The sequence below is a fragment of the Rhipicephalus microplus genome, chromosome 7 (assembly GCF_043290135.1).
Source record: "Rhipicephalus microplus isolate Deutch F79 chromosome 7, USDA_Rmic, whole genome shotgun sequence".
NCBI classification, from domain to species: domain Eukaryota; kingdom Metazoa; phylum Arthropoda; class Arachnida; order Ixodida; family Ixodidae; genus Rhipicephalus; species Rhipicephalus microplus.
In genome coordinates this window covers 84,665,499-84,680,613 of record NC_134706.1, presented here as the reverse complement: position 1 = coordinate 84,680,613, position 15,115 = coordinate 84,665,499, and the positions used below count along the sequence as shown (strand labels likewise).

The window sequence follows — 15,115 nt, the reverse complement described above, 5'->3', positions numbered from 1 at the left end:
GGGGGCGATACCTTGATCTGAAGTGGAGGCCGCGCAGGAAGATGGAGTTGAGTGCAATTTTGTGCTCTGTTTACAATGGCAACAAAATTTCGGGGGGGGGGGGGGGCATGGGCCTGGTATTTATATATGTCACTCTATGGCAACGCCACTGGTGAATACCCATTTATGACGGACCGTGACGACATTAGACGCTGAGAAGCCAAGACTTCAAGAGGCTTCGCACCAAAAGTTTGATTTATAAACATCTTTGTGGTGCGGCTACATGCCGTTACCACGTAGATTTTGCGTGCCCAGTGTGAGGTTTAATTGGGGAATCTATAGTTAGGCTTTAAGGAAGTACTGCAGCAGAGATTCCTAACAATCGGGCCAAGTAGACAAATCATAAAGTAGCAGCTGGGAGTTGCGATACGGTAAACCCGGTGTCGATTCACCTTTCTTGAAATAGATTATGTTCCAGTCAGATTGTTTCCCAGGGCACGACAGGAACACGCGGGCATCTAAAGAATACAGTCGTTCAGGGCAGCGAGAGGCTTGAAGAGATCGGGTGTTAAATAAACTTATTTATTGGATTAAATTATACTTTGAGCCCCTTTGTGCGTAACTGGGACGAAAGACAAGAGCACACATCAACAAGCGCAATCCAACCATGCGTTTATTTTTTCGCAAATGTTGTTGCTAAAAAACCCAATGTGGCCAGTGGCATTTCATAGCAGAACACACTCGCTTGTATAGCAACCACTTGTCACCACAAGGACACGTGTATTCGCGTCCACGATAACGGAATCCGTCAATTCACATTTATAGTAAACGTCGCAGATGATATGTCTTTAAAAGAAAATGATGGCGGGAGCGCAATTTTTTTCCTGCAAATCGATTGAAGGATGGCTTATGCCATTGCCTTTTAGTTTGAATGCAAAACAAATATCCACGATTTTTCTCGCGGTTTTGTTTGGAAGTTCAAACGTGTGCTCTGTTTCCTCTTTTACTTGCTTATTGCTCACGAAGTTGCAACAACGATGAGAAATCGTTTATTAAAAAACATGTTAAAAACATTTGAAAGAGTGCTCTGGAATGTATTCGATCCATAAGATACACAATCACCACCTGTCCTTATCAAGTGTTTTCTCACGATTTCTCAGCCGTTCTTGCAGCGAAACTCTCATGTTCAAAGCTCGCCGCGTGATGTAGTACTTCGAGAGATTCCGGAGTGCGACTTTCCTCAGGCCCTGTGGATTCATGACCTAACGCAATGCCTCCCCCATTCTACCCTGTTCACGCGGACGAAACTCGCGTATGACCTGAGTACATCTCCACTCTTATCTCCTTATCTCTATTTTTCGGCCTCCTTCAATGCCCGATTTGGCATGCCCCTTATGTCAAGCCCCCCCCCCCCCCCCCAGCCCTTTGTATTGCCCTCTTCTATTCGCGCCTTTATTACCTTTTTTTCTTCCTGCATTTCTAGTGGTTGAGGAAACGTGAGCAAAGCGTACACAGTCACACCGCTGGAACAATGTGTGTCGCATGTTCGATACGTGCAAGGTTTCATTTTGGCAGAGCGATAGAGAAGCAACACCCGCACAGCTATGTGTATTTTTTGTTTGTGAAAGACTTCATTGATTTCGCAATTTAATTGTTCTGTGCGCTTTCTTGGTGCACTTGTTTTATCAGTAGCGAGGGCTTTCCACAGGCAACGCCTGCGAGGATTAACAAGAAGACAATTGGCCTTCCGAGATAGCACGCATGGGGAGGTTGCCTTTTCTTGACACACAGATTAACGCCACCGCTTTAGTACTACAGCATGTATAAAACCTAAATATGTTACTTTTTGTATATTCGGCGGCCTGTTGCACGCATTTTGACCCTTTGTACTTTTTTCTGTATTGCTGGACTATGTTTGTGTGGTTTTACACTCGTGACCAATGTATAGGCGGGGGCTAAGAATTCACTAGGCAATTGCATTCCTTTAGTCTTTCTATCCCAGACAATGTCTCTTTAAACATATCAAAATTCAGTTTCATTCAGTTTAATTGTAGCAGCTAAATGTTTGTGGGACTTTATTCACAACAAAAGAATTAAAATTTGGGCGTGTTGGAGGCTGTTGAAGAGACTGCTTGCCGTCCTTCACTGCTTTTCTGTTTTGCGTAGCATAAAAAATGCGTACCATCTGAAATATCTAACTTTGAAGCGGTTTTGCTAGAAAGCGTGTAGAAAACATTAAAACACAATGTTCTTTATCTGCGTTTGGTCTCCTTGCATCGGTGCGATGAGAACGCACAACACTGGTCGACGGAGGCGATGACAGTTGTACGGCCGGTGGAAGTTGAAAACTGAAACCACGTGCGGTTTTTTAAAGGACTAATAAAGAGCCCTGATGTCCAAAAGCTTTTAAAGAGAAATATATGTGCAGTTTTTTTTTTTTTTGCGAACATGCTGCCGCAAGAATTTCGCGAATAGTGCTATATTAAGGAAGTTATAAGGGGTTAGAACACCGGCTAAGCTGATTAAAAATTTTCTCGCGGCCTCGCTCTCCTTCTCCCTTCCATAAAGGGGAAGGCGTAGCCCATCGTCGTGACTCCGCCCACTTCGGCAACGAGACACCACGTCACCGATTGACGTCATCGGCGAATTCGGTCAGTCGCAATGCACTTCTGCTTCCTGCGAAGCGTGGTTGTTTGTTTACTGTTTGCCTCACCAGCCGTGGGTCAACCGTGTAAGCATCAGGTGCGAAGTGTCGACCACAAACGATCAGGTCCCTGACGTACGCTGCATGGCCGACTCTCTTCCGCCATGCAGCACGCAGGGCCCCATCGTGAGGCACCCGATGGCGATGCTTCTCCACTGCCCTGTCGCTTCATTTGCAGCCGATGACACAGCAACGCTTCTTACCCGTGTTGCTCATGTCAAGGGCGAAGTACGTTCGTACATGCGCACAGGCGCTGTAGTTGAGCGAAGAGTGTACACGTGCACGCGACAACTGCGAGGCTGGTGCTTTCACCGCAGTGCCAAGAAACAAGGGGCAGTTTCGTAGCTGTGGGTGGGAACAGGAACTGACGTTGACTTCAGTACTGTTTTTTTTCACACCTGATTTAGACCAATCGGCCAGCAGCTTCGGTGAGCTGCGGGCTACGGCACGTCGCCGATCCCCGAGTTGACGTCACTGCGCGTGCAAGAGGGTCGGTCAGGCGTAGGAAAGATGCGCGAGAATCGTTTTTCGAAACAAAGGTGCCGCGCTGCGCGCAGCGCTGTAATATTCAGAAAACGTGATCGCTGCCGTCTAATCTAAGAATCGGCGACCTTGTATGGGGGGTGTAAAAAAAAAGTCGCAGCCTGTTTACTGGCCCTTTAAGTTTGATCGAGTTTTGTTGATTAAGAAAACAAATACCTTAGTGCATGGTCGTTAAAAGCATGAATGCAATTTTTTTTCTTAGTAGCAACGGCTGACGCCATGCTGGCATTTCTCCGTCATTTGTAGACAGGTATGCAGGCAAGCGAACACACCACTGGCAACGTCACCCGGCGCCTATTGGAATGCGTTAGAAAGAATAAAGCGAATATTAGTCTGTGGCGCAACTAAAAGCTGCCGGAAGTGCGTAAAATGCAATTTCAAGTTATACAGGTTTGTTTTTAAGCAAAATCAGCCTACCTGCGACGATTCGTTGTCCTGCCAGTAAATTGATCTTATTGTTGTTGGGTGACGCTAGCGGTCATTTTTAGTAGGCTTTTAGGATCAAGTTTAAAATATAATTCCTCTTATGTGACGAAAACATGCTCGTTGCCACCGAGACGATGAACGGGCTCATTTGCTCCTCAATCAGAATTTTTTTCCTCAGTGGTAGATTGTCCTTCGAAACATGTTAAGTGAATTTAGCGCCATAAAACGAGAGCAGAGGTAAAAAAGAGATACGAACACCCGCGCTGGTTTCATAACTAACTTTATTAGCACAGAAACACATATCTCAAAACACAACATACGGAGGGGTAATACACTTAAATGAAATAATAAATGAATTAATGATTCAGTGTATGTATATTACTGAGGGGGTGTATGCGGCTTGTAGCACTGAAGCGGCGTGCAAGTTATCGGGAGCCGATATATGCAATCGAAACGTTATATCGGGAGCAATGTGAGCATGAACACCGAATTTTTTATTTGTAGTTCTCCTTCCGCAAGAAAACACAACTCGGAGTAAATTGTTGCAGTTAATTATAGAGGCGACAATTTTATATTCATACATTCACTGATAAAACGAAAGGATATGTCCGTGACCATGAAAATGACACGAAACTTATGAAAACGAATCCTACCCCAATAAACTGTTTGGGGTGGCAAACAAAAAGTCAAAACCAAGCACAAAACTTGTAATAGTTTAATCTGTGACTGTGTTAATAGTAATCTGCACGCCGTTTCGAAAATTGGCCCCAAGTTCGCGACGCGGCCAAAAAAAGGTGATACTATACAGTAAAAAAGCTTGAAATATTTACGCTGCACACACGAGAAACATTGGTCAGCTGCCCCTCGTCACTTTATTCTCACTGTCAATAAAAGTTTTTTTTTCCTTTAGGATTGCTTTGGAAGGAAAACACTTTCCATACATTTCAAGAGTGGTTCGTTCCTTGTGTGGCACGCAGCATGCAGTCGTTTTGCGGGACTTGCGACGAATCAGACGGCCGACAAGGCAGCAGGCGCCGCGTACAGCGTGAGCCAAAACATGGCGGACACGCACGGAGAGGTGGCGTCGACCCATTCAAAGAATGGCCGCACTCTGAACGGAAGCACACGCATCGAGGCATTCTAGCTCGGCGTAAAGGTCGGCGCCCAGTTCGACGCTACAGTCTACTATTCGCGACGAGGTCGGGCTATAGGTGGCAGCACCATCCCCGCGCAAGTCTGAATAGGCGATCGGTGGCGCGTATACAAGTACACGCATCGGCTCTTCGTTGCGTACGGTCTGAGCCGTTTGCCGGTAAATGAAATGCATTGACGACAGTTTACTGCTAACATACGCTCTTTTCTACTGAATCGGTGCACGACGTGTATGCAGCGTAAACATTGCCTGCGAGTGAAGCGCATTGTGTCTTTCATAGGAATGGTCGTCCTGGGTGTCTTTCTTCACACTTTTGCACTACATCACGTGTTTGCTGTGTTGTTTATATGCCCTTAGAATGTGTTCCACCTGCTACGCATGGCTGTAGCGTGAGTGAACTACCTATTTACATCTTTGTCATCTGCATACTAGAAAAAAAATGAAAAATCGTAGAAAGCCGGCATATCTGTATGATTAGTTCAGTACCACCGTTCGCACCCTATACGCATATGAATTTTTTTTTAAAGACGATAGACTTTCTTGGGGACCTTCGACGGAAAAAAATTTTGTCTGTCTGTCTGTCTGTCCGTATGTCTGTACATTTGTCTGTTTATCCGCCCTAACAATACCTCAAACGGTATCAAATGGCCAAGACCATCCACATTGCCCACCAATATTGCTCAAGGTATAGCGGTCATAGTTGTGCGATTGTCAATTAAAAAGCAAATATTGCGCCTATCTGAGGCACCACAACAACGCTTCGATGTTTTTTATGTCTGCGTTTATACTAGAAGAGGCACACACAAGTAACTCTAAGGAATGTAGCGTTTAATCGCGCTGCGCTGACAGTGCAACGCGATGCTCTAAAATATGTTTCCAACGCTTTGCTACGAGGTCACGGTGGTGGCACCTGCCCGCGGCTTTGCGTTCTACACCTTATCACCTCCGAGACTGCCGCGCATCTTTCTCCGCGGGCTGCATGCCTTCGTTTTCGAAGATAACTGCCAGATGGCACTTGTGTCTAACGTGCCTAGATGCGCTCGTTCGCCATCGCCATACGCTCTAGGCACTCTACCGCAGCGCCTGCAGAATGCCATTCACCGATTTTCTTGCGCAGAACATCAAATAAACGTTTTGTTCACTCTCACCAGACGCAATACTATCGTCTTTTGATGGCATTTACAGTGTAACATGTAGATTCGGGCTAATGTTTTTCTCTCATTCTGTTAACCATGAAATGTGGGACAATCGTTAGGTCTATTCAAAAAAGCTCAATGTCTGACGGCGCTTTGCACTACACTGCGTTTACCACGTGTAGGCACATGTTCCTGCACCAGTATAGGTATAAAAGTCTCATATAGGAGTTCAACAGAAAGCTTTCATCTACGGATTACGTGCATGACAGTGCTACAACAAAAGCCTTGTTAATGGGAAAGGCATGTTTTTTTTTTTTCAGACAAAAAAATGACCACTGCCTTCCGTCGGTCACTAACAATGTCAGACAAACGCTGAAGACTGTTAAAGAAAGATGAAATTGTCCGTGAAATTATACATCATAGAAAAAGCACGCCATCTGTATTATTTTTCATATCTGGGCTCTTTAAAGCGTTCTTGAATTCGTGCACATGGTTGCACACGGTAACTCTTTTTCCAGTATAGTTTAGGTACGGATGTGTCACACTTTGATTGATAGTTATATAAGGAGCGAAAGTCCTTATTGCGGCACCTGTTCGTCCCTCGTAGCCGTTGTAGTGCGTAACAAGTATAACATTTTGACCTCCAAGGTCGTGCCGGTGAGAGATTCTTTTCGTGCGTTGTTGCACAATAAAAGATAGTTCTCAATGTGCATACCAATGGCTGCTAAGAGGGGATGAGAAACAGAAGCATTCGGCTTTTAGTTAACGCGCACGCTGCGATCCTCAATAGCAGCTATTGGCTGTACATCGAGCACTATCTGACAAAAAATGGTTGCTACGTTATACTCGCTGGGTGTAACCTCCTTAGTTTTAGAAAGGTTTAGCGAGCGTTGAGCCACAGAGCCATGAATACAATGAACTAGTATATACCATGAAGTCGAGGTGGTTAGAAGTGGGAAGTAGATACGAAGCGCAAGCCGTAAGAAAGTAAAAGCCTAATTATCCTGTCTCTCATTTCCCATTAGCAGCCATTGGCATGTACATTGAGCACTATCTGACAGGAAAAGGTTGCTACGTTATACTCGCTGGGCGTAACCTTCTTGGTTTTAGAAAGGTTTAGCGAGCGTTGGGCCGCAGTGCCATGGATACAGTGAACTAGTATATACCATGAAGTCAAGGTGGTTAAAGGTGGGAAGTAGACACGAAGCGCAAGCCGTAAGAAAGTGTGCGTGTGCCACCTCTCGTTCAGTCCTTGGAATGTCCGCTGGATGGCGGTGCTTCTATATGGGGAATATATGATGAGAGGATGCGAGATGGTGGTACTTGTAGTGGTGAATAGATGGTTGAACGGACACACAGACAGATGCATGGATGGACGCATGAACGGACGCACGGGCGGATGCATGGGCGAACGCACGAACAGACGCACGCACGGAAGGGCAGATGGACGCATGAACGGTCACGCAGACGGACGCATGGACGGACGGAAGCAAGAACGAATGGCGGACGAATGCTTAGCCCCACTCTCCATCATTCACTCTATAGATATGCTGCAAATATTCTTTAATGTAGTGGTACCACAGCCAGATAAATAAACACAACAAAGGCTTCTCGCATGATCGATAAAGTACAGTGCCGTAGTGTTACACCTAACAACAGCGCGCAAGTACATGGCCTAGAGCCTTATTTTTTTAACAATCAAGTCACTCTAAAACGCTGCATTAATACACCATTTAATAGTGCTCAATTTCGGGAGGATGCTAGGAGCATTTTGCCATGTGCTTGAAACAGAATGTGGCAGCCACTCTGAAGTTATTCCGATGACTGGAGGGTACGACGACAGTAAACATCACTCTGGAAAGTTGGACTCACCGATCTTATTACAAGGCATTAGCAGCCGAGCAAGACCAAATTCTTACGTACGTTGTTTCAGGCATACGTCGAAACAGTTGCACTCACGCTGACATGACCGAACAAACCACACTTTGAGAAAGTGCATGACGTACGCGCTAGAAACACGACATGGCTAGCAAACGGCGCACAAAGCAACCCACACTTCGCCTGTTCGGCCAGTTGCCGCCAGGCGATGACTGGGCTTGATCTCGCGGCCAATAGAGCGGACAAATGGCGGTCTCTAATGCGTGCCGCAGTCCGCTTTGGTGGAACAGTGACCACGGTGCTTGGCTGTTGACCCGGAGGTTGTGGGTTCGATCGCAGCCGTGGTAGTCATATTTTAGAGATAAAGTGGTAAGAGGTCCATGTACTATTTGATTTCAGTGCACCTTAACAAGATGGTCCAAATTTACGGAGTGCTCCTTTACGCCGTCTTTCATAATGATATCGCAGTTTTGCGACATAAAAGTGTGCGTTTTATTTATAGAAAGTGCCTCGTGATAATGTCTCATTTAGCCCAGTAAAGTCAATAATGTATACAATTGAGGTATCATTAGACTGAAAATTGGGGCACCTTTAAACTTCGCCTTAAGAGTTGAACGCGAAAGTGACATCCGGCCCCTGCTGTGCCCTTCAACCGCTAAGTGCGCACCTATAATTGTGTTTTGTTACATACACACACGCGCGCGCGCATGCACGTACACACACACACACACACCCACACGCACACAGTATATTGTGCCAGCGCGCGTGCGCGAATTGTACATGCAGGTTTTTGATACAAAGCAAGAGTCACATGGCCTCGAAGATACGCACCGCGCGCTTGCCATCTCGGAGGTCATAGTCTCATAATGGCTCACAGATAGCAGCTAGCGTTTGCTGTTTGCTTGATCAATGCCTCTGGAAAGGCATAATATGTTTTCCGCTAGATGGACATAGTGATCCATATTTAGAGCTGTTTGAAAGTTCCTGTGTGTCTTTAGCGGTGATGGCTGCACTATCCCAGCCTTTTTCGTGGTAATTTGTGGCTTCCCAAATGCGCCTACAAATCGCCGAATGGACTCGTTTTTGTCGTGACGCTTGTTGAACAAAACGCGTTAAAGGTGCCCTGGAACACTTTTTCAAGTAACCATGGAATGAATTCATTAGAAGAGCTAATTGCCTCACGAACTCAACGCCACAAAATATTTAGGAATCCGTCCAGGGTGAGTGGAGTTGCAAAGGTTTGTCGCATGCTGCAATTGCACACTCTAAGCCGAAATTCGGCAAAGTTGGACTAACTGCAGTCGTTAAACCAGTGGACGAACGGTTCGTCCAACAGGGTCTAAATGTGTGACAATGCGTGTCTTGCGCAAACGCCCGGCAATGAAGGGGCCAACGGGGAGGGCAACTGCGCCGCGATCGCCTCCTGTCGATGCTGCACTGCAATGCTCGGCGTCGTCGGCGATCATGAAAACAAGTTAAATAGGCTATACGCCACTGTGAAAGTGAAGCACTATGAAACGAATAGAAGATGTTATTAGAGGAAAGTAGTACAACACGCTGTCAGTGCACACAGCAAGTGCCCTCGCGTTTCCACCATGCCGGCACGGGCGAGCCGAAGCCAAGTGAAAGTCTCCGCAAACACGGGCAATGCCGAGAACTCGCTTTGATGTGCTGAATAAGTTCGAACTACGGTGAACACTGACAATGCTAATAAAGGTAAGCTGTTCATCAGCGGTCGTGTACCCACACAGTGACCACAAGTTCAAAGCGATATATAGGAAAAGTAGGCTTCGTACGTCATCGGTATCAAGCGGGCTGCCGGTGTGAGTGCATTGCCGGCACAAGCGAAGGAAACGTCGCGTACAAGTTCACAAAAATAGTAGCTCAGACAAACTTATGTCTTTTTATCCATGCGACAATCATTATCAAAAATCCAACGTGTAGGCGATCGCGGATACGACTAATCGTGCGGCCAGCGGTACACAGGTTGTGCCTTACCAGCACGATGAAAGAACCGTGCCTGCGAACGGTCTCGTCGCTGTAAGTATACAGATATCTACATCACTCCGTAAGACACAGCGAACATGGGGCACTTACTTATTGTTCATTTGTGACTATAAAATAACGACGACGAAAATTTCACGCGAGCCGCATGTTGCGATCGCCGGCGGTCGTTCAGCCGTACTCGTCGTAAGCCTAGCGACGCCGTCGGCAAGCCGACACGGTATGGCATCGGCGGGGCGCCTGCGGCTGCTTCGCCGGCTTTTCCGCACAAGCGCCGCTGCTATGTTTGTGTTTGCGGACTCGTGCGCCAGCACTGCGAACGCTGGTTCGGCCGACATGATCGAATACCAGCTGATAATTCGTATTCTCGGGCTGGAGGCATGTTGAAGATTAGATGGATCCATATTAAAAGATCGATGCGCATCGGTGCTACGAATAAGCCCATGTAAATTTTCGCGTTACGGTGTCAATATTTATTGTTTTCTTAAGCCGACTAAAAGTCGCCCACTGGCACTAGATGGGAGGTCAAAATACTGTGCTATATATACCCGAGAGTCTGTTCTCTGTAGTACAGCGCGGGCAGTCAGTGTTTGTGGTGTTTTACTTTGAAATAACGGTGCGTATGTATGTGTGTGTGTGTGTGTGTGTGTCTCATGAATAACATACTATAATCTTCAGTGTTGATTAAATTGGAATAAACATAAAATATACTGCACAAACGCAGTGTCGCAATTTTTTTTTGCCATTGGTCCAGACGGTTCAACTGTTAGTCCCGCTGGAGCATTCTACTGGGGCCAACATTTAAACCAAGTGGAGTAAGTGCTTGGGGTAACAGTTGAGCCCTTGCAGTTACTCCCGCAGTTAGTCCAAAATTGGTTCAAAATTTGTGGCAGCGCATTTAGACCCCTAAAGGACCAATGGCATACCCCACTTTAGTCTTTTTCGGCTTAGAGTGCAGTATCTCTTCTCTCGTCCCCACGAAAGCACTGGAAGCTAAGCAGGGAGAGGTGACAGGGGAAAAGAAACTCCTGCACCTCGTGACCTTGAGCACTTTTTTTTTATTCGAATGTGTGGCTTTTTTCAATGTGACTGCGCGCGCACGCGTGGACAAGTAGCAGCCTCGTGCGGCAATCTCCGTTTGCTTTTTCGCTCACACATGCACAGACGATTTTTCGCTCACAACCAACAGGACCGACGCCGACGGCGGAATTTCTGCGACACGAGCTCTCTAACGCTACCCCGTTGAAACAGGAACAGTTATCAGAAATCAACCACATAAATTAAAACCAGATTGGCTGAAACCAACCACGTGAGTGCTGCCACCGTTCCGCTCACAAAATAGTCGGTGGCAGTCCGCTTGATACGTCGGGCGCTAGGACAAGATCTGAAGTGTCTGACTCTGTAGCACTGATAAGCCTGAGGTATAGTGTTCCAAAAAATCAAATAGGCCAACCAAAAACAAACAAGCACGCTTTATCGAATCGCTCTGCCCTATTTCGGCATGCTCTGACCTCTATTTGTACCAGCGATAGCACAACCACAATCGTAGAGCAAACAGTTTCAGGGGCAGCTATGACGTACACGCTCGGTGAAGGCCTTTCGTATGGGTGAGGTTTGTTATGGCAACTTGCCACTTGCTTGATCTAAATGGAAGTGAGGTCCTTTGTGAAATCGTTTTGGAACGTCCGCTATCTCGCGCATTACTGATTATTGGGTGCAAGCTTCTTTCACAGGAGAGATTTGTTTGGGCAACTTGTGCCATGCGTAACCGATATCATATAGCGACTTTCTTCCTTGGCTTCTTTCAAGCGCACGTTCAGTTCCTCGGGCATACAGTTAATTCTAAAAGAAGTACGTGCATTTCACCACTAGGACATCTTGAAGGGATATGGCTTATCGGGTCCCCGCCACTGTGGTCTAGTGGCTGTGTTACATGGCTGCTGACCCGCAGGTTGCGGGATCGTTTCCCAGCTGTGGCGGCTGCATTTCCGATGGAGGCGGAAATCCTGTAGGCCGGTGTGCTCAGATTTAGGAGCACGTTAAAGAACCCCAGGTGGTCTAAATTTTTGGAGCGCTTCACCATGGCGTCTCTCATGGTGGTTTTGGAATGTTAAATCAAACATATCAATTTATCGGGAGTATTGTCCCATCAGGTGTTTATTCTGGGCTGATCAACTGATCAAGCGAAAAGACTGATTTATTTGAGATAAACGTTTCGTACACCTTTCAAGCGATAGCGAAAAATAAAGCTCCCTTTTCCAAATGAATTTCATCGATATGTATACTCTGTTTCATACATCAGGTGCAACGCTGTGAAGGCTAGGCGAGTAGTCTGTAAAGAAAACACGAGGTGTTGATACGCACGGTTTCGTAGCCGAGTGGTCTGACGCGTCGCTGCGGAGGGTTCACCGTAGTTTTGAAATGCATGGGTTCGAATCCACGTGGTGCCATTTTTTTTATATATTTTGCGAGTTCAATTCGAAATCTTGCTTTTTTTTCAGTAACTTCAATTTACTTACTGACAGCTTTGATGTGCGAAGCTTCGAAAAAATTCGCGCAAGAGAGGTGGTCGAGGACACAGAGCTGGACGCCATTTTTTCGAAGCTCCATAACAAGTAAAAAAAAACGGCGGCGCGGGTCGCATGGAGAGCGAAAACCTGATACGAAAGCAACAAACATAAATTACCAACTCGCATATTTGGATTGTTTATCCGACAACACAGGCGTTTGTTTTTTAACCTGATGACAAATATGTATGCTTAGAAGTTTCCCGAGAAGCATTTATTGATTCTCGTACACCCCAAGCGACGCACTACTTTTTGGTCGCGGCAGTACACAGCGCAAACAAGAGCGCTAGCTTTGACAGCGTTGCACATGATGTATGAAACGGAGTATAGGTCACCGCGACAAACTCAACAAAAAAATGAACCAATGAAATACCAGCTCGGCAATACTTATCCACAGTAGCATTGCGATAACACATTGACGCCCGCAACGCTGGCGAAGGCAGATGTCACATTGAACTCCGCACATTCCTGTAGAGCTGTTTTCCTTTCTTCTACAATAAAGCTACAAAACTGGTGACATCTTAGTGGCGTATCCTAATTTGCCATACATTTTTTAGGTTCTGCTTTCATTCTTTACCGCAGGTTGCATGAAGGTTGATCATCTCTGGGTCAGAAAATTATCATGTAGTTTTCCTCAAGAAAAATGAAACCATAATATTTCCATTTTTTCCCTTCATTCTGTATATTTTCTGTCTCTTGCGGATCAGAAGTTTTGCTGAAGTACGCAAAGTTGTATGCGATGTGTATAAAGTGTAAGGGAAGAACATTGACGCTTGAAGAAGACTAGTCAACTTGTCGCAATGTAGGCTTGAACATGCCGCCTTTGTTAAAAATATTTTCATTGCAAGCTTCCATCATTCTTTTCCTGCTGTTTTTATGAAAAAATCACACTTCACTGCCTGGAGCTACTGGTAGTACCTCAGTGTTTTGTGGAGCCTCTCAAGACATACCACCTATACGTAAATTCTGCATAACTAAGCTGGGCTGCATGAGCTCATAGGCTGAGATTTGTTCACACAATATACATGGCAGCGTATTGTACAGTACATTTCCTCCCAGAAGTGCATGGCGTGCTAAATGTGTCCCATACGGAGTTACGGCAGTATATATTTGCGGTAAAAAGAATTGAAAAATGTCATAACGATCGTAATTTCTCAGTGCCACCAGATATCAGGAAATAATTTTTTGCGACTTTTTTCCTGTAGCCAAAAAAACATTGCGAGATAAAATATAAATAATTGTTGTGGACATCCCATACTTGAACATTCACTGGCCATTTTATACATGTTCGTCATACTGCTCTACGGAAGGAAGAACTTTCATTATATTTGGTGTGAACTATAAAAAAATTATACTACGGAAATTTATTACACTAGGGGCGGACTATGGAAATCATAATGATTGTGTCAACTTTCCTACCGGATCTCTTGCACCCACAAAAAACATGTCTATTTGTATGTGCAAGCATGAGACCCCATGCAATATAGGGTTAAACACAACAATTATTTTGTGACATTTTGATAAAGTGTCCCCTGGTTTAAAAGTGCATTTTTTAAGGCTGGGTGATTCGCATAAAGTTTTTTAAAGTGGAGGGAGGGGGGGTTTGTACGGAATGTGCGTGGCATATCGAAAAAATGAAATGCCTGTTATTTATTTACAGTATTGATAAAGATACATTTTAATATGTGAGCTGCATTTGTTACTTTTGTTAAGGCGCTTTCTTTTTTACCTCAATAAAAAATACTTCATTCAAGTGGATATCTATTGCTTGTACTATTTCGTATATTTATAAAGTACCTTATTAGCAGAGTTGTCTTTGCGTCTCTTACAGGTGACAACATTTTTTTTACAAGGCTTTGCATATGTCTGCTGAGTAAGGTCCTCAGTGGAACTGTGGCCTTCGACTCATCTTCTCACATCATTTTGCTGTTTCTTCCAACCCCTTGTGCTACCTCTGAGCATGGAGGTTTTTCGAAAAATGGGGTGGTGTAGAATAAGGAAATTTACAAGTGAAATAATGTCCTGATAAACGCCCACACGTTATCGGACGAAGTTCGAAGTCCCGTTGTAGTATGGTGAATTGAGCAACCACAAAATATCACAGCGTATCCACGGAATGAATGATGATGAGTGGGGCGAAGCGTTCGTCAATCCTTCCGTGCTTCCGTACATGATTCCGTACGTGGGTTCGTTCGTGCGCCCGTTCGAGTGGCCGTTCGTGCGTCAATCCATTCGCACGTGCGCGCGTTCGTGCATCCATTCATGCGTCCATCCGTCCATCTAGTGAATTCAAGTACCATCATCTAGCTTTCTTTATTTATATATTTATACAAGTACCGCCATTCGGCGGACAATCCAAGGACTAAACGATTGTATGTACCACACGTCTGCTGTCAGCGCTTTGATAACGCCGAGAGCATAATAACGATGTCGTGCTATGTTTGTCGTAACACGTGGACATGCGTACATGTGTCCGAGGGCGGGTATGTGCCACAGGTGACGCATCTACAACGGAGGACGCACAAGCCAAGCCATAAGGAGACCCCTAAAACCACCTTATAAAAATGACTTACGACTGGAATCAGTGACAACGCCTTATTTTATTATCGGGCTTGTTGAAAATGTCCTCTTTAGTTTTTAGGGCAGTAGATACTCTTGCGGTGGCTCTGAGGTACGTCGCCTTGAAAAAATAAAGAAAAAAAACATTTTGATCAGTATCATTATT

General features: G+C 45.4%; 1 protein-coding gene across 2 annotated transcripts in view; it reads right to left on the bottom strand.

The window, feature by feature from the left end:
- Nucleotides 1-14,971: 14,971 nt before the first annotated feature.
- LOC119179642 (cytochrome P450 3A41) overlaps nucleotides 14,972-15,115 on the bottom strand; it is a 29,558-nt gene continuing 29,414 nt past the window's right edge. For both annotated transcript variants that reach the window (XM_075869394.1, XM_037430761.2), the window contains one exon: nucleotides 14,972-15,070. In XM_075869394.1, the coding sequence (XP_075725509.1) occupies nucleotides 15,021-15,070 (50 nt within the window). In that variant the 3' untranslated portion in view covers nucleotides 14,972-15,020. The remainder of the gene's footprint in view (nucleotides 15,071-15,115) is intronic.